The sequence below is a fragment of the Aquila chrysaetos genome, chromosome 6 (assembly GCF_900496995.4).
Source record: "Aquila chrysaetos chrysaetos chromosome 6, bAquChr1.4, whole genome shotgun sequence".
In the NCBI taxonomy this organism is placed as follows: Eukaryota; Metazoa; Chordata; class Aves; order Accipitriformes; family Accipitridae; genus Aquila; species Aquila chrysaetos.
The window spans coordinates 31,433,394-31,453,656 of record NC_044009.1 but is presented as its reverse complement, the minus strand read 5'-3'; the positions used below and the strand labels follow the sequence as shown (position 1 = coordinate 31,453,656).

Genomic DNA, 20,263 nt, shown 5'->3' with positions numbered 1-20,263 from the left:
TTATTTTGTAGTAGCGTTCCATTACTGTTATTGGAGAACTATATTAATGTTACTACTCTTACTATTCCTGGCCTCCTTGGAACTTTTTTTTTATCCAGTAGCATAATCACTAATCAGGTATTTTGTTGGAGCGTTCAGTCATAACAAGAGTGAAGTTTGAAATATCTTGCTGATGTTTCAGAGTAGATGTTCCAGGAACTTGAACAGGCAATTCACTGCTCTTGAAAATAATTTTTTCCTAACTGTATTTTTATGCATATGATAGGAATTTGAAAGTGTTATTGTGCAACAAAAAGAAAACTATTTTAAATGCTAAAATTAGTGCTCGGTGTCTACCAAAAATACACTAGGGTAGCAAGTGTTGTTATGGTGTTCTGCCTGTTAAGTCCTTCCTTTCTAACTGATACTTGTATCTCATGATACAGCTCTAGCGAGCACAGTGACTAATTAAGAAAAAAAAAAAAAAACAGGCAAAAATCACATATGTGGCTCAAGACCTTCTACCTTTTCTAGTGTGGCTAACCTGGAAGGTCATGCTCAGAGATAAAATTTGTAGGTAGTATCTTGAGCTTCATATGAGACTCCTGGCTACTTTCTTTACCTTCCAGTTTAGATTAGAGACGTCCATCAGGTTTTTGGCAGGTTTGGGGTTTTTTTTTGTAACAGGGATTGTGAAAGTATCAAAGATAAAACCTTCTAAGATGTGAATGTCTGTTTTTCTGCCTAGATATTAATGGATCATCAGAATTTATCAGAACATGTGCTTTGCATGGTTTTGTATTTGATTGAACTGGGGTTGGAAAATTCTCCAGAACAAGAGTCAGATGAAGAGGTAAGAATAAATACCATCTTTTTCATTAAAATATAAAAGTATTGTCTAATGATTCAATATTCTTTAAAATTAGATGTTTATTAATATTATAATTTTACCATCGGAATTAGAACAAAACATCTTTATTTATTTGCTTAAGCAGGGATCAACTAAGCAAAAAAAAAAAAAAAAGAAAACTGCGTACTGTTGTGAAGAGGAGTGTGGTATCTTGTTATGTTTTTCAACAGTTTCTGTACATGTAACCTGACAACACAGATTGGTTAGATCTTCACTACTCTGTAAATTAGTACTTGAAATTGGGTGCAAAAAACAACTACAGTGATGGAATCTAAAACTCGCTTAGATTTCTATATTTTCAATGGAAAACTTTATTACTGAGCATTTTATTGCTAAAGCTCTGTATCTTCTAAAATATGTGAATTAGCCAAAATTTTAGCAGTGCTTTTGATGAGAATTTTAATATAAGGAGCCATTATTTTTCGTGATTCCAGGTTCCCTTATGGTATATGACTTTCATAATTTTTCCTATTGTTTACCATTGCTTATATGACTACGGATCTGCCACATTTTTCAGATTGACTTCTGTAGAGTTTGGATTTTTTGTATTAATCTTGGATTGTACAGCTTTGGATTACCCTAAGTAGTTCCTTTTACTTCTCCTGGATAGCACTGTTTGCATGTATTTGATTGAATTCAAATCAAACGTGTAGATGTATATATTTATCAGACCTATAGTCCTCATGATAGGCATCAGTCACATCATAATTTTTAAGAGGTATATCAGCTTTAGTGAGGTGTACATACTGTTCAACATATTGTTCCTATCTCATGGAGAGATGATGGCCTCTGTAATACAGTTACAAAAGCAATATGAATTATTGTAACATATAAGAAAAAGTACGCTTTTTTTTTTTTCTTTTTTTTTCTCAAATTATTATTTTAGGAATCTGCAGGTGGACAGGACCGTTGCCACGATAGTTGGTTTCCAGGTAGTAACTTGGTTTCTAACATGCGTCACTTCATTAACTATGTCCGAGTCAGAGTACCAGAAACTGCTCCAGAGGTGAAGAGGGAACCACCTGCAAGTACGAGTTCTGATGGTTTAGCTTCATCACAAGTAAGTACATACAAATGCCAGTCCTTTTCCTAGATTAGTTTAAGTTATTGCCTGTTTTGGCTTTTTTTGTTAAGATGATTATTTTAACTGCTTTTATGAATATTTTAGGATAATTTTTTTTCTCCAGTAATCTTTCCCAAGTGTACTGATAACAGAAATAGAAGTTGTTTCAAATGATACCTCCTTCCAAATGGTATATTTAATGACTTTTTTTGTCCTCAATCTACCAGAGTTCAAGGCGGAAGAGCCTCCAGAGAGAGGTAGATCTGTGTGCAGTTTGTTCTCCTAAGCGATTAACTAGCAACATGGCTTTAATTGTGCTCACTTTAACATTCAGTGAAATCTTCTAATTTTCCTGAATTTCTTTTTAATTCGTATTGCAAGGACTCATGCTTTTTTCATATTCTTGATTGTAATCTTAGGTAGTAGACTTTTAAGCAAAGAAATTCCCTTACTTTTTTAATACATATTTTGAAATAAAAGCTTTCCGTCAAGTAAAATGTCATTGACAGCTTACTGCTCGAGCTTTGTGTTTAGGCCTGTTTTGTCTTGCCGAGATGTTACTAACATTTAATAATGTAGAGTAGTCCTAGCTTTCTCGAATCTAGGTAAGTTTAACCTAACATTGAAAATGCATTTGACATTATTAATGGCAAGTTTATTTGGTTTTGTTTTTTTGGTTTTTTTTTTTGTAAAAACAAAATGAATATGTAAATGGTTGGATCCTGAAAGATTTATAGCTGGTTGATAATATAATCTCTGTGTCAGGATTGTTTTTGTATACAGCACTTCAGATTATGGTATGCCAGATGTAATGAAATACAATGGATGTTTCTTTTGCATGTTAATATTAGAAAAATAGATCAAAATTTAAAGTAGGTAGGTGAAATGAAATAGATTAAAACGTAAGGAAGGTAGGTGAGGTGATTGTCAGAATACCACTTTTATATTTGATCTCTGTAGTATTTGGTATATGAGAGTTGCTTCCATGTATCCTTAATTTGGGACTGAAAGCAAGGGTAGCATAGAATAGAAACATTTGAATGTGTTCTGTCATTAATGTAACTGCACTCACGTTCTCATGTGTCCTGAATGGCAAGCTCTGCTTGCAAATATTGGTATGTGGCTACTGGATCTCGGCTAATACATCCACACAAAATGGACTATGCCCATGGATGTGGGGGCTCACCTATGTTCAGCTGTGTGGGATTAGGAGTTACATTGTGCAGTAGTGCTCAGTGGACTTTAATAAAGACATTTAAATGGCATAAAGATATTGAAATTATGAATGTTCTCAAAAAAGTAAGGAAATACTACTTGGAGAACAGAATTCTAAGTTTGACTAGAGCAAAGCCAGTTGTTAGTTGTTTTGGTATGGATGATATTTTCATTTTGTAGTTGGCTTTTTATACAGCTATGTGTAACAGATTTGTATAAAAGTATGACATGCAGGGTTAGTATTTTGCTATACCAAATTTCAATAAATTTTGGAAGGGGAGAGGAAACTTAAAATGTTTTGTGCTTTTCCTCCTAGTTTAAAATGTTTTCTATAGTTTTATAAATGTATGTTGTTTATACTTGTATTTTGGAAAATTAAACATTCCAATTTTTTTCCCAAGAATTCGGGAACAGCTCAAGTGTTCAGTTTGGTCGCAGAACGTAGAAAGAAATTTCAGGAGATCATCAATCGGAACACCAGTGAGGCAAATCAGGTGGTTCGGCCCAAAACATCAATGAAATGGTCGGCACCTGGTGCAACTCCACAGCTAACCACTGCCATTCTAGAAGTCAAGGAAAGCATACTGTCCTTGCTGATTAAATTGCATCACAAACTCTCAGGAAAACAAAACTCTTACTACCCTCCGTGGTTGGATGATGTGGATGTTTTAATCCACCCAGAAATTCCAAGATACTCTCATGGTGATGGAATGACGGCAGTAGAAAGAATTTTATTGAAAGCTGCTGTGCAGAGCAGATTGAATAAACGTATAATTGAAGAGATATGCAGAAAGGTGACACCTCCTGTACCACCAAAAAAGATTAGTTCTGCAGAGAAGAAAACTTTGGATAAAGAAGAAAGGTAACATTAATAATAAAGTAAAGGGGCGGTATAAGGGCAGTGTGTGTTGTGCATCTATTGATTGATCTGTCTCTAGGTCTTTGCATGAGTTACTCATTAAAATAATAAGTCTTAATTCTACAGTTCTCTTCTTTATCCATTTTGTATATACGTGATTTACATGGGTACTGAGGAAGAACCTGCACCTGGCTAATTTGGATCTTTAAATTAGAAAACTTTCATAATGACTTTGTGATATACACGCTGACGTTCATGTTGCCATGTATGCCACTCATATATACAAAGGTGCAGAATTAAGATTGGGTTAACTTTTGAGGCTTAACTGTGCAATCTCAAGATGAGTTAGAAAATTTTTTTGATTTGTATTGTCTGTTCATTCACATGCACACATCACACCATGATTGGATTTGTTCGTTTGTTTACTGTATGTGGGTTTGGTAATGCTGCCTTTTTTGCTTGTCCGACACAATGAATTTTTATATTCTAGTAGTTTAATTTTTTATAGTTTTTAATTTAAAAAAAAAACTATATTCATATTTTCTTATAGTGTGTCCTGAAAACCTGTATGCCACATGTCTGTCTTGGGCTGAAATTTTGGGGGAAAAAAGCTCAGACAGTCTTGAGATTGAGGTTGGGGCACAGTGAGTCCTGAGAGCACCCAGAATACTAGTGCTACTGGAACTGAATGCAGACAGCCTGCTTCTCTTCTGCTTTCAGCAACTGCTGTGGTGGCATGTGAGTCCTATGGAAGAGGAATCATCCAGTTCAAATGTCTAGAGGACAGCAACTAGAACAGAGAAGTGGAGGTTAAAACTAGGACTGGCAAGGGCAAAGAGTTGAAGACTGGGACTGCAAGGAGAAACCTTCTGGTCGATATAATAGCAAAGGGAAGATGCCAGGTCAAGTGAAGAGTTGATGTGGGAAGACTCAAGCTGGCAAGGTGGGGATGTTAGGGAAGAACTGGGTGGACAGGACAGAAATACTCAGAGAAGAGTAGCAAATGAAAACCAAATTTTAGTGAAAATCTCAATGGGGGAGAATGGAGTCTTGAGAGTTGATAGAAGGAGAATGTGGAACAGGAATGCAAATGCCTGGTGGGCGTGAGTAAGGCAGAGGTTGGCATTGGGGGATGTAATAGAGCCAGCCAGAAAGAAGAGTTGGCTGGAGTGGGGCAGTGGGAGGAGATTGGTAGCTGGTTAGTGCAAAAGACTGAAACACGGCATTTGAAGCAGGGGGATGGTGGATAGGTTAGAAGGTTCAGGTGTAGAGAGTGGGGTGGTTGGGTTAGAGAACTTGCCACGTTCACTGAAGTAGAGACAGGGCACAGGCTGGAATGGACAACAATACTCGAGTGCTTGTCTGTGCAGTATTTTGGTGTATTAATGGTTTATGTAACCAGACTATATGGTTACAGTTCTAGAAATTTGAGTAGAAACATGCAGCCATCTGACTCGGTTTCTGGATTACCTTTATTTATCTTGCTATTTTTATTTGTTTGAAAATAAAATTTTCACTAAATTCTCTCTGATATGTCCAAGACCTCCACTGTATTTGAAAATTAAACATAAAAGAAAAAAATTTGTATTTTTTGTAAGTTACATACTTTACAAAGTAAAATTAATTTTTTCTTGCAAGTGTTCAGTTAATGGTTTAATGTTCAACATCCCTTGTAATGGTTCAGTAAGTGAGAGAAATAGTCAAGGTTTAGCATGTAAAATTGTCTTTGAGAAAATGCCAGACTGAATGGCTGCTTTAGATAAAACACAGCTACATCTTGGACACCTACTCATTATTGTGTTACTCAATAGTGCTAGATTTATGTACCAGAGAATCATGGGAATCAGTGAATCGAGTAACTTTCCATATAGAAAAGGGTAAGGTCATTCCTTGCCCACTGTAAGGGATATGGTATTTTCAAGGATCTATTGTGGGCACTTTAAGATTTTTAGTTAGGTTCTGGGGCTAACATAATGATGAAGATAAATGTTTCCAATTCTTTGTTGTTCTGAGTGACTGTTTTCTTCTCCCCAAATCCATAATGGCATTGGGGACCTGTGAAGTTTATTAATGGATAGTGTGATAACTGAAATTATTAATCGCATAGACTGAGAGTGCTCATATAATCAGGCTGCAATTTTTACTTTTTTGATCGTTTTGTTTTGTTTTTCCCCCAAGTCCGGTTTTATATTAGTGAAGATCAAGCAGACTGTGAGTGTTCAGTGATCACCTTTTTGGGTTACTTCAACATAATAATGATAAACTTGGCATCACTCAGGCAATGGGTTGTTGCCATGGAAACCGAAATACAGAACTAGAAGAGAGCTTGAGCTGCTGGCAGTATTTTTTCAATTGCAGTGTCATACTCCCATGGGCCATCATGGAAAATTACTGAGCTGTACTGAATCTGTCAGAGTTTGTTTATATCTTCTTATTACAGGCCTCTATTTACAGTCACTCTGCTTTTAGTCAAGGCATATATTGAGAAATTCCCAGGGAGAAATAAATAAAAGCAGGTTTAATGAATACCCTGGTATGATCCTCAGAATAATGAGTCTTAGGATTGTTGTAAATAGAAGTTATTTTGAGAAATGGTGCTGTACAATGTGACAGATAAATGGACAGAGATATTTGGGTTTTTAAGGTGCCTCTAAGAAAACAAGTTTGAAGCTTTGACTTCTAAACAGGCCACCTTGGGATAACAGGTTACAGTGTATTAGCTGCTTTGGGCCTGTGCGTGCCTGTTCCTGTGCCAGGACAGTGATAATCAGACATTGCTGGAGACTAAAGAGCAACCCATCAGCATACCAGATGCCAAGTGATGTTTTCAAATCCCTTGTTAGTTATCTGAATCATCTCTGAGCAGGGGAAAAAAATTCATTGTAAATTCAGATGCACAGTTTGTAGCTCTGATAGAGCTTCCCTAGCTGCACTGGGGAGGTACTGCGTAAAGCCTTCATCTATAGGGCACATAGGTCTTTGCATGTGTCTTGTGGTGAGCAGCAGTGGTGTGAGTTTTGTTTGATTTTTCCCACTTGAGCTCTCCCATTTCCTCTATTTGTAAACTGTTGTTGAAGTAAAGATCCTTTCTTGGTACCTCAGGAAGAAGAAAATGAATGTTTATTTTCTTTACATATTATATGTATATATAGGGAGTTACAGAGTAGCTGGTCATATAGCCTTGTACAGATCACTAATACAGTTTAAACAGGATAGACAAGAATGAGTCTCTAATGTCTTCCACTTGTAAATCCAGAGCTGTTAAATTTTTAGGAAATTAGGAAATTAGGAAATTAGGAAATTAGGAAATTAGGAAATTAGGAAAACGTTAGTGAAGTCAGTTTGGCTCTGGGGAGATAAGGGCCTTCAATCTGGAAGCAGTCTCAAACTTCTTTAAGTCCACGTGTAAAAGCTGTTGGTGACCAGTATCTAGGGTGGAGTTGGGGGAGGAGGAACCAGTATGAGGAGCCTTAGCTGGAAAAGAAATTGTTTATAATTGTTTCCCTTGGCAAAAGTGAGTGAGGTAGCCTTTTGTTGTTCTTATCTTATTGTAAATGTTGGTTGCTCACAAGAGTACTTGTTTTTGAACAATGGTTGATGTTTCACTCTGTTATTCTTCCCTTATGTAACAGAAAAATAACTTTCAAGAATAAGGTCTTGGGTTCTTTTTCTTATGGTGCCATGTCCTAATCTGTTAAAGGATCCTTTGGTTTTCTGAAGGGTTTTTTAGGGCAGGATTTTATTCCTTTCTTTCAGACTCAAAAGAAAATAACTCTTATTGCTTAAAAAACTCTACTTTTAAAGCAAGAGATTCCTTTTTTTAGGCTTGACAACTAATCCTTTATTTAGAGAAAACTTGAATTTTTAATTATATTGTTAAAGGTGGCAACTGTAATCAGCCTGACACTATAAACTAATTTTTTTCCTCCATTATAGATACTTTTTCTTTCTTTCTTTCTCTCCCCCCCCCCCCCCCCCTTCTTTCACTCAGACGACAGAAGGCCAGAGAAAGGCAACAGAAATTGTTGGCTGAATTTGCCTCAAGGCAGAAAAGCTTCATGGAAACTGCCATGGATGTTGGTAAGTTTTGCGTGGTTGACTGCTTGCTTGCCCTTTTTTTTTTTTTTTTTTTCATTTCCATATTAGTATTAATGTTTTTACTGAAACACTTTACAAAAACCCAAAAACCAAAAAAACAAATCCCAAACAAAACACCTCCCCTCGGATTCTACTATTGTATCCACTCATTCACTAAATACTTCTTAAGAGGCTTAAAGTTGAGGACAGTTAATGCTGAAAACATAATTGCTAAAGAATAGATTAAATGATCTTGAAAATATTTTAAAAGAGAACACGTTATCTGTAGGACATAATTTTAGTCCTACTTTTTCCTAATACACAGTGGATGAAATGATTAAATGTCTGTGATGTGTTTTAAAGTACACCTCTTAATATAACACATCCCAAAGTTAGTTTGTCTTGTAAAGATTACATTTTCTTTAATCTATAATAATAAAATTAAAGGTTGTTTCTTCATAGAGCCTCAAATTTTAAAAAGGTAAAAGTTTTGCATTTTAAATTTATGCATAGAATTAAGGAAAGCATTATTTTTAGATCATCTCAGTTGCTGTAAGTGATAACATTGTATTCTATTTCAAGTACAGGCTTTACAGCAGAATTGGCTCTTGTTTTTCTTGAGGATAAGTTCTTTCAGGTTCTGCTGTGTAGAAGCACATAATCTTGATTAGTTTGCTTGTGTTAAACTGAGGAATGGAAAATGTTTTCATCATCTGAATTACTTCATTGAAGATTAGAACGTTTGAAAGATAAGAAAAAGCAGGAATCTTTTTTCTTTTTTCCCCCCCTCTTTCAATCAAGTATCATCTGCTACGTAGTTTTGATTTGAGTTTAAGCACTGGTTAGAAATATTTTGACAACTGTTTTTGCTGAAAAAGTCTGTTTTTTGAAATTGTTAAATTCCCTTCAGTTCATAGGTTGCTGAGAGGATTTATTCCTTCATACTTATGAAGGTCTTGGATACAGTAATCATTGAAATTTCTTTAGCAAATTAATGACTGTATATATGGTGTTATGTTTGGAGGGTGTGCAATACAACACAGTTCACAGATAAAAATGACTTTAAGTCATGCTTATTAAATGGGTAGCTATTTCTTTTTAATCTGTTTGTTGAAGTAAGAGAGAAGAGAAGAAACATGCAGTTCTACTTAGTAAAAATTAAGTCTTTACAGTCATGGCTAATTGAAAGCGACTGGGAAACTTGGATTCTGCAGTCACCTATATTTTGAATTCTTGATATTGAAACTTTAAAGTTGATGTTTTCATATATGAAATCGCATGTATCTATATATGATTTACCTGTCTTAGCTGTATTTGCATATATACATAGGTATGCATAAATACTCCCATGTTTGAGTTGTATAAGCTATATTTAAGGTAACTGCTTTGATTTGTGGATGAAGCATACTAGTTACATCGATTACACAGCATTATTTGTGTGGAGGACTGGGAACACTTAGCTTTTATTTAACTACATATGTCAAATACTAAAAAGAACCCTTAATTTCTGTAACAGGCATACCTGGGCCTTTGTGCTTATGATTGTGCATTAATAAGTTCTTGGGCATGCAACACTTAAATTGTTTCTTTCTTAGTATTTAAACAATTAATAACTTCAGATATCTCAACATAAAATGTACTGTTTATTGTCAATTATACCAGGTCATGCACAACAGTAGATAGAATCAACTTAATGGATTACATTTTCATAAAGTTTTTTTGTATGAAGACATTTCTTGGCAACAGCTTAATAGAATTCCAGGCATTGTGTTAGCTGAATAATTGCTTTGCTTTTTCACTAACTTTTTTCAGTGTTTTCTAGGTTGCCATACTGTTTTCTGAGTTTGTGATGAAAATTCACCTAATTTGTACTATAGTCCAGTATTAACTAGCTTTTATGTTCTGATTGGCATTAAAATAGCTTGCAGAAGGGAAGTACGTATTCCATTATAGTGCGTAGGATTTATTTAAAAACCTAGATTAATTGTTTGCCAGGAATATTTTCTTCAGTTTGCTCTTAATTTTTTTTTAACTGAAGTAATTTGTTCAGCCATGAATGCAGTCTCGCTATGTTACAGCAAATTATTGAAAAAGTTGCAAAAACCATTGTTACCCTAATTTTAAAACACAAGACTAGTAAGAATTCTGAAACTAGTCTTCCTGGAGTGATTCAATTACAAACTAATACAAGTATTTAATAGTCGTACTGCGAATTGTAGTATAGCTGTGCTGAAATAGTACATTTGAAAACAAAAAAATCCTTTCAGACTAAAATCAGTCAGTTAAAATGCAGCCCCTTCTCACACATTCAAAGTACTTTTATTATAGGTTGAAATTCAGCAGTAGGTCTATTTCTTAATTTTGATTGATTGTTGTAACAGTAATAACACTGTCAGAATGCAGGCATGGTGAGGTGTCAGCTCCCTGGATTTGTCACTGATTCAGTTGGTGTCATTTAGGCAAATTATCATCATCATCATCAACAACTTTTAAAAATTCTCTATCTGTGAAATGTGGCTGTGATTCAGTGGTAAAACATGAGAACTGATGTAATTGGTTTTGGGTATAGCACTTCAAAAATCTCATGATAGCTTTCTCTTGACATTCTAAAAGACTGAAAATACTCTGAAAATAAATGTGTCTAGTAGACAACAGGAATAATGGAGAATAGCCAAAGCTTAAGGATTATTTTATTGAAACCCCATAAACTTAATAGTTTCCAAAGAGTTTATTAAAGTGCACAGAATCATTGTTAATCCCCTGAGGCATTCCTATTGTTTGATTTTTGGGATGCTGCAATGAAACATGGCTTAAAAGGAAGTTACCCAATTACATGTTCATTTTTCAATATTAAACGTATCTCATTTTACCAGCAAAAGTTATTTATTTGAACTGGAATTCACAAATTCATCTGAGATTCTGAAAGTAAAGGTTGGCATTTTCTTGCATATAATCACTGTAGAAAAAAATCCGGTTATTTAGCTTTTTCTATTTGTGCCCCCTGTTACTTTCTATTTATATTCTGTGACATCTGCAGAACTGCACTGCCATTCAAGCTTGCCTGGAAGTAATTAAGTGAAATTTAGAAACAGTTATGTTAATGAACTAGGATGGAACAGAATCCACTGTGCTGTCTTTAGCTGTTTGACTGCAGGACAATGTAAAAAGCAGAAAAATAAACCAAGAAACATCATTCTAAGAGCAGCAGATAGAGCTCTTGAAATATCTGAGGAGAATGTCTAGTGAGTCAAAAATGTGTTGTCATGTAGTCACATACAGTGTCAACTCTACAGGCCTTCTAGTCTCCTAGTAATAGCTACTTTTAAATCTTTGTTTTGAGAGCACTCATCTCAGTGTGAGGCTATGGTTTATCTGTTGTGATGTGGAACTCCAGGCAAGAGATTTTTGAAACTTCACTGCCTTTCAGGTGGGACTTGCTAAGAACAAAAATAAATCCCTCTGCTCCAGTTAATAGTAACCTTCAACAAATTACACCGGTACTTGTAATGATCTAAGTTTTATAAACATGAAATATTATGATCCACTCCAGGCAAGCTGCTGAACTACTTAATCAAATTTGTAAACTGGTTAATTTGTGAATTACACATGCTAAGATATCTCACATTCCTTCAATAGTTTTGCTGTCTCTGAAGTACCCAATGTGGGGGTTTTGTGGTTTGTTTGTTGGGTTTTTTTTAATGCCTCATGATAAGTATGCAGTATGGTCTTTTTGTTTCTTTCTGATGATGTGAGTCTTGGCAGGACATCATTTTGTCCTTCAAGTGAACATTCTTTAGCTAGAGTTAAAGAGAAGTGTAGAATTTTAATGCAAGGTGACATACATTTCCTAGCGCTCAATCTTCTGAACCCAGATAGAAAAATAAATTAGGTACTGATCTCTTGAGAATATATACGCTGGGTCAGGACAAAGAATATTAGCATGCTAATGGTTGCTTTGATGCCAAGGGGCCACTTTGACACACAATGTATACAGCAGGAAAAATGTTGACTACGGTCAACAGAGATTGTAAACTACTGTGTTTACAGAGCCCTTTCAGTTCTAGGGTTTTGCTGGGTAGGGGAAAGAAGGGGAGTGAATCTTTAGCTCTGGAGGGTACAAATGAAATAAAATTCAGGCAGCAGTGCATTCTGTGATAAAGCAGTGTGCTAGATTTTAGCAGACTGATCAGTATTTGCTAGGAAGTAGGGAATGCTAGGATTTTGTAACTTTGGGTCTCTTACTCCTATTGGTACAAAACCAAAGAGCTAAATAACTTTTTTAAAAACCCATGGGAATGATAGTGTTTGGCACTACCCTGGATTTCTGTTACAGTTTGCATGTTTTCATCCTCCTTCAGTGTTTTTATCTTTGTTTTTAATGAGGTTAATATTTACCCAGATTTCTGAAATAATTCACAAGGGCAATGAAAAGTCCCAGAACCCACTGTAAGGGGGTAGGCTGTGTTACAACATTAGACAAACCTCATGAGAGAAACTTGGTAAATTGATACCAACACCATGTGTCTTACCTTGTATTTCTCATTTTCTCCTTCACACACATTGACATCATCAGGGCAAGTCTCTGTTCTTCACACACATTGACACCATCAGGACAAGTCTCTGTGAAATCAGTTAGGTTAAATCTTTGGAGAATCAGAGTTTTAAACTGTAAGCATCTTTGGTTGTATTCCAAAGAATGCTTGACGTAAAATACACTTGCTGTCTCCTATGCTTGCTGCTTGACTAGTAAAGCCATGCTTCAGCCTAGCAACTAAAGCCACCTTGGTCTTCCTTGCTCTCCTGTTGCTGCTGCCTACTTTCTGAATCTCCAGTGGAGTGACAAGATGTCCTGTTTTGGGTGCCAGTAGTTTTCACGCAAGACAAAACTGCAGGCTTCTACAAAACCTGTTTGAAAGGTGGAGGAGTAATATGCCTCAAGATCAGTATCTTAGCAAATGACTGGCAAAGGATTCCTTTGGCACTCAGTAAGGCAACGTTGTTCTGGGACATAACACACAAGTGCTGTTTTCATGGAAATACCTTCTTAGTGTTGGCAAAAAAATGTTGGGGGTTTGTGCATCACTGGAAGCAAAATAAGGAGATTTAGATTATTCTTTACCTTTTAGTTGCAACTGATGTAGCTTTGTTCAGGTGACAGTTCTTGGTGGTGGTTTGGGTAGGGTTTTTAGCCAGAATAGAAGGAATTTTGTGTTATATTACAATCAATATTTAACTATAAAGACTTTTCATCAATATAAAAGGACATTTAATACAATAATCATTTTTATTAAGCTGTCTTTTTATAATTGCATTGTGGGAGCTAGGAAATGTTAGTTCATGCTTTAAAAATTGCTGAGAACCTGTATTTTCTAAATCAAATGAATAAAATAGCATTACAACTCCAGTCATTTTAAATAAATACTTCACAAGTTGCTGTGGAAAACACAAAGGAATTCTGTACTTTTGCTTGTATGAAATGGAGGGGGGTAAAAAAAAAAAAGCTGTGGAGATAGAAGTTTCTGGGCATTTTAAGCTTCCATCTGAGTACTATTGCAGTAAAATGCAGTTTAGTTTTATTTTTCCCCATGTGAAATAGGAAATACATAACTGAAAGTGAAGTAGAATAGAGGCATGCCAATTAGTTTATATTCACAAGTATCAATGCATTAATGAAATATTTTAGAACAAAGTTTGCAGGAAAGTCTCTCTACTGTCTCATTTTCAACAGTATCTTGAGTTGCAACATGTTTGTCCTGGTCCTTGATAGTGTAGGTAGATCATGTAGCTGGTGAGGCAGGGTCTGTGGCTTCCACAGGAGCTCCACAGAGGCGAAACTCAGGAAGGCAAGAAAGATGAGATTGAGATCATTACTATATGCATAGCTTGCTTTCTTTTTTCCAGACTGCCACTGATCCATTTTCACCCCAGGAATTCTGCTGCCAAAAGGTACCCTCTCAAACAAACCATAGCCCAAGTCTTATCTTCCAAAGAAGCTGACAACTAGTTTAAGTCAGTAATCAAGGTTTATCATAGTCCATTCAAAAAGAATTGGGGGGTTTTGTTTGGTTGGGTTTTTTTGGTCTGCTTAGTTATTTGAGATTTTAAATTCTTGCCAATTTCTCTTACCCATGGATTTTGGCTAAGGTGACTTTGTTTTCTTTCACTAGCTCTGGCGGAAATTATTTTATTAGGAAGTCTTCCTTGATACTAGAAATCTAGTTCCCTTGAAATTTTATTGTTTGCCACAGTAGCCTAGCACTTAGATCTAAGTAGTTGTGAAGGAAACATGCATTTGATCATGGAGTTATAAAATTAAATTAGCCTGATTTTTCTGTGCCTGTTGCATATAGGGAATAGAAGTATAGATTGCATATACTGAATTGGTTTGAAACACCTTTTAAATACTAAGATCTGTATTTTTTTCCTTATGGTTTAAAATAAGCCATTTATGATGAATGAATGGTATTTTGTAAATTAAATGTTGACTGATTTTTGAGGACTTCCATTGAGTTGTTCAAAATCAGATTGACACACTGTATTCACTGTATTCTCTTACTACACTTAAAAATATTGCATGGATGCATATTTTATGTTGTATTGACAATATCTTAGAAAAAGATAAATAAGAAGGCTGGAACTCTTAGTCATTCCCGTGTCATGTGCTTCTGATACACAGGTATCTGTGAGTGTGTATTACACAATTATGAGGTGATGTTAAATATAAAAAATAGCTTTAGTGTTTACTTCCTCTCTTCTGTGCTGCCACTAGGTTTTCTGGATGTTTGGATTTAAAAAACATTTGCAGTTGATGCATTCTGCTTTTTCTTTCATTGTACATCTGACTGCCACTAGATGGTGATAGATGTGTGTACAATATTAACAACTGCATGTCAATGAAGATTGGCATTCATTTTCATATGACCCTCAATAACTGACTGGGAAATCAATAGTTACTAAAACAGTGTAATTTTCATTCTGCCCTGTGAGTGAGAGCATTGCATGGAGCTTTTCATAGTAAGGAAGGATGCTGCCTGGCATCCAACATGCCTGTCCTTATAGCAGCAGGCTTCCTGTGCTGAACTTCTAGTGGACTTTCAGAAGAGAACAGCTCTCCTAAAAGCAGTTCTGCATGAGGACTGTTGCTGCACTCAAGGTTTTTAGGTTCTCTATCCAGCACCTTGGCCTACTTAATCACCAAGATAAAAAGGCTTGGCTGAAGGTAGGGAGGAAGTGTTTTCCTTTGGAAAAATTGCCTTCTAGGAAAGAAACAAAGCACACTTAGAATGTAAGTCAAGAGGCTGACTGTGTTCCTGAGCAGTCAGGAGAGGATCATCTAGTCCTAAGGTGCTTTTCTTTCAAGCCAATAAAGAAGTCTTACCTTGGATTGTAACATAACATAAAATTGCTTCTATTTTGGTTAGACCCCTGCCCCAAAACTACCACCACTGTCATGTGAACAAAGCTACATCGAGTGCGATTGCTTCAGTACTTTGAAGCTGGTCCTTAGCCTTGAACGATTCTGTCTGTGCACCTAGGAAATAATAATGTGGACCATTAGAAAACCAGGTCTCTGATATGTCTTGTATACAGTAAATGTTAAACTAACATCTGCTGCATAGCAGCAGATTACTTTCTTAATGCACCCCAAAATTATAAAGATTGTCCAAGTTTCGTACTAAAAAAATACTTTCCTTTTTAGTTGCATGTTTCATTTGCCTTGTCTAAGCATCTTCAAGTTATTTCTAAGGTCTCCAGATTAACTTTTTTCCTTCTAATTGTTGTTAGAGTCAGTTATGAGGAAATCTGGGTTTAGTAGAGATTCATACTCATTGCCCTTCATCTCGCTGTTCAGAGTTTTCAATATAGTATCTAATGAAATAGAAGTTAGATCTCTGTTTCATAGAAGTTTTAAAGAGATCAAGTTTAATACAAAACTTGAAGTAAACATTTAATTCTACTCAGAATAATTTTGAATATGGGAAAACTTGGACTTCATTGTGTAGGTGTCTTTCTGTTTGAAGCAGCAAGGTAAGTTTCAAGTAACGGTCAATGTTTTACTTGTAGATAAACTAGAGAGATTATTTTGGAGTTTTTTTGGTCACTACCTCAGTGCAGATGCAATTGGATTTCTTTCCCTCTGTTTAATATCAGTTTTCTTCTCTTTTTTTAGAATCGCCAGATGCTGATATTGCCATGGAGGTAGCTACATCAGAACAGCATGTTTCTGAGGCAATATATGATTGTGTTATTTGTGGACAAAGTGGTCCTTCTACTGAAGAGAGACCTACAGGGCTAGTTGTGTTATTACAAGCATCCTCAGGTATGAATGTGTGACTTGGGCAAGCAGTGTTTCTGCAGCTTTTAATATGTGTGCATAAATATTGTCGTGTCTCATGGAGCCTGGAAAGACAGTCTTCCCTTTTTTTGTGGATGGTCCTCCATGAGGCACCTCTGTAGGTCTAAGGGTACCAAGAAAATTTTTAAATGTTTGGGAAGAGAGTGAAAAGTTTCATTCCCTTCTAGTTCCTGTTAGCTTTTGCAAGCCAGCAGTATATAATAGACCTGCAGGAAAATAGGTATTGAAAGAGAAAGAAAATAAAATAGCCATCAGTGTATCTATATGTATGTATATATACTTTATGTACAAGTGCAAAAGCACAACTTTCGGTATTTAGTTTCTTCAATAATTTTTTTACTGTTTAACGTCAACAAAGCACATTGTAGTTACAAACCAGAATTTCCTGTTTGTTTTCTTAATTGTTTAACCTGTTGTTATTCATTGCAGTCTTTATTGCTTCTTCTCTTCATACAGTGTTGGGACAATGCCGCAATAGCACTGAGCCAAAGAAACTACCAACTACTGAAGAGGAGCAAATATACCCTTGGGATACCTGTGCAGCACTGCATGATGTGAGGCTTACAACTTTACAGCGATACTTTAAAGATGTAAGTATTTCATATGAACAATACCACTACTTAAGAAAAAAATTGTGTAAAAAGGTAAATGAAATTAAAACTTAGAGCCCTCCTAGTTTAATTTCTACATTTAATGAGCGCTTTGTCACATTGCAGTAGTTACCAAGTGTTTACATTTGATAGGGTCCTTATTTTCAAATAGTGTCTGGCTTTTCCCTAGTTATATTTTGGCACAGGCATCTAGTATACGGACTATGTAGTCATTTAATATCCATGCAGATGTTCTCTAGAAGATAGTTCACAATTCAGTGTGACCACACAACTGAGATGTGGTTTTGCTGTCTTAGGTATTACTTTCAAAACACCAGTTTTCTCGTGGCCATTCAGAAAACCTGATCAAGGAATTACTCTTAATCAGTTAAAACTATTTTTGGCAGCACAGAGTAAGTGGAAAGAGTTGTTTTAACCTCTAATGGTTTTCTGAGCCACTACAGAGAAGGGGAGGATGAGTGGATGGGAAGGAGGGACCAGCAGAAGACTTCACCCTCTTCTGCTGAATCCTCAACTCTGCACAGCATTACTGAAGTTCAGTTTTACATTAATTGGTATGTTATTTTCTGTTTTGCAGTTCTGTTAGCTGTTCCAAGCAGAGTTTTGCATTGCTTCAGAAAGCCACATTACAGCTTTTTATGTTTAATTTTGAGAGCCAATTCTTGTTGCTTAACAGGACTTGTTCAGTTATAGACCTTCGTGGAAGTGCTGCCTGCGACTTTCCTTGCTAGTGTGTAAAACATCCATGTAAGATAATATATAACTGTTCTGAGAAATCATTCTGGGGGAGAAGAATATGTAACCTATGACCCTAAATTAGCTCCTATAGACTAGTCCCAGGTGGCATACCAGTTTTTAGGCAGATCTGACTAAATAATCAGCCTTTAGAAGCTTTAAAGAGGGAAAACTGTGGCAAATTTTACTCTGACATGATTGCTAGCTTTCTCATCATCTGTCATCCACAGAGAATTGAAATTTGCCAACTGCAACCAAGCTTGCTTATGTAAAGTAGATTAATTTAGAGTAAATTTCATAATTGTTTTGATATAGTTTTAAAAATTGGGCAATGTTTTCAGAAAAGCATCTTCTCCTGAGGCAAATAGTATACATTTCCTTGCTAGAAAGTAAAACTTTTAAAGATGTAAGCAGGAAATTTATTTCTGAACAAAAGATATTTTAGTTCAGGAAGAATCTGTGGACATGCTTTTCTTCTTTTGGTATTGATGGTGTTTGTTTATTGTTTCAAATACTTAATATTTTTTCCTACTGAAGTGATCAAAAACATGAAGCAATGCTGTAGCTTTATTTTTACATGTTTGTGTACTACAAACGGAAGGAGTTCCAAGCAAAATGTTACTCAAAAACTTGATGTCACTGAAGTGTATGTTTCCCTTTCTGTGCAGTAACACTACCAACAGATAAGTCTAAAATATACTGTAATGCAATGAGCAAATACATCCTGCTTTCAAAAATTCCACTCTTGATTCAAACATTAGTTGAATTAGCTATTTTTGCTTTCAAGTTTCCAGGTCACTACTGTGCTAAAAAATGCCTCTGCATGAAAGAACTAATCCTTAAATTTCTTTTGGCATAAAAATGGAAACATCTCTTAGTGTCTTGAGCGTCTTGTTCAGCTGAGCTAAGCAGTAAGCAGTCCTTTTGTTTATCAACTGTGTCCTTCCCTGTAAGTGTCCTTCCTCTAACAACAGATTTCAGGAGGCAAGAGAATAATTTCTCTTAGATGTGAAAGTTTTAAGTTACGAAACATGATTTAGCTTATTCTACTAGAAGAAAAAAAAATATTCAAAAGCTACGTGCTATATACAGATTGGCAAAACAGGCCAATTCTCTCCATAGAGATCCCTTTTGCACTTTCTTAGCTGAAATTTGATGCTTGCTGTCAGGGAGTAGAGTTCTTGCCCATTAAAGGAAAAATCATTGAAAGTGATTATTTTTAATACGGAAAGGTATGACTAAGGATTAGGAGATAAAATTTCATATACTAGATTGATAGGACTGTTTTCACAATCACATAGTACTTGGTAACTAGTAACTTGATATAGGTGTGCTCCTTCCTGACCCTATGGCTTGCTTTGGAATCTCCTATATTTTTGAACTCAAGAATAATAGAATAAAGCCTTTCTGCAAAGACTTTGGGGTTGGGTTTTTTCCTTATGCAAATGCAACTAAGTAGCCTCATTAAATACATGCAATAAAGAATGCTTTTCCTGAATGAAACATTTGTCCTGTGGAGCTTATCCAGGTATGTTACAAGACTGTGGCTTACTAGTAGTGCAGTCTACTAAATTATGCAGGGACCAGCAGGAGAAAAGGTTTTGCTTGTTCTATGGCCTGAGAGGGTCATAGCACATTATGAATATCAGGTTGAGGCAAGGTAAATAGGAGCATGTCTTGTAGCTAGAATTTGTAATTTTGTTTTGATCTCCTGCTCATATGCAGGACATCCTTAAAAAATGCAGCTATCAGAGTTGGTTATTCACAGTACCCTGGTTTTGCATCCTGTATTAAGACCATTTTAGGGCGAGTCTACACTAAAAATTGTTTTCCAATTCTAGTAGCCATAATTCTTTTTCTGTTCTTTAAATGTGTAACCAGAATGTACATTTCAATCTGTGTATAAAATTATTTTTTTGAGAAATGGAGATTTAATAATTAGACTTACTATAGCTAGGTATTCTGCAAGAGAATTTTCTAGAATTCCTTATCATAAGTTTGCCAGTGGTGACTGTTTTTTCAGTTCATTACTTTCTGAGAACTACCAGTGAGGTAATTTTATTTTTGACATGTGGGCTATAAGTGCAGTCTTTGAATAAGGCCGATGTTTTCAAAACAATCCTAGTATAAAACTCAATTCACTAAACAAGTATTTGTTCTCTTTTCCCTTTATGATGTGTTATATACAATATTGTTTCAACAACACATTAAAAACCCTAAGTGTTTACACTAAATTTTAATAACAGATTGGGGTTTAATTATATAACTGTGATCTTGTTATTTTGGTTACATACAAAGCTGAATGAAATGTATTGGAGCAGTATATTGCCATTGGACATGGGATAACTTGTACTGTTGGAACAGATGGTAGAGTTAGAGCCATCTTCATGCTGTAATACAAGAGGTTCTTTAAAGAAGTCATTATCTTAAGTGACAAGAACTACAGAAGTTGTAACTT

General features: G+C 35.6%; 1 protein-coding gene across 7 annotated transcripts in view; it reads left to right on the top strand.

Annotated features, from left to right (window-relative positions):
- UBR3 (ubiquitin protein ligase E3 component n-recognin 3) overlaps positions 1 to 20,263 on the top strand; it is a 119,658-nt gene that overhangs the window by 50,988 nt on the left and 48,407 nt on the right. For 5 of the 7 annotated variants that reach the window (XM_030018948.2, XM_030018952.2, XM_030018949.2 and 2 more), the window contains 7 exons: positions 728 to 832; positions 1,776 to 1,949; positions 2,180 to 2,209; positions 3,569 to 4,029; positions 8,018 to 8,106; positions 16,274 to 16,423; positions 16,916 to 17,049. In XM_030018948.2, coding sequence (XP_029874808.1) covers positions 728 to 832; positions 1,776 to 1,949; positions 2,180 to 2,209; positions 3,569 to 4,029; positions 8,018 to 8,106; positions 16,274 to 16,423; positions 16,916 to 17,049 — 1,143 coding nt within the window. The remainder of the gene's footprint in view (positions 1 to 727; positions 833 to 1,775; positions 1,950 to 2,179; positions 2,210 to 3,568; positions 4,030 to 8,017; positions 8,107 to 16,273; positions 16,424 to 16,915; positions 17,050 to 20,263) is intronic. The other 2 variants (XM_030018951.2, XM_030018950.2) reach the window with 1 other exon arrangement.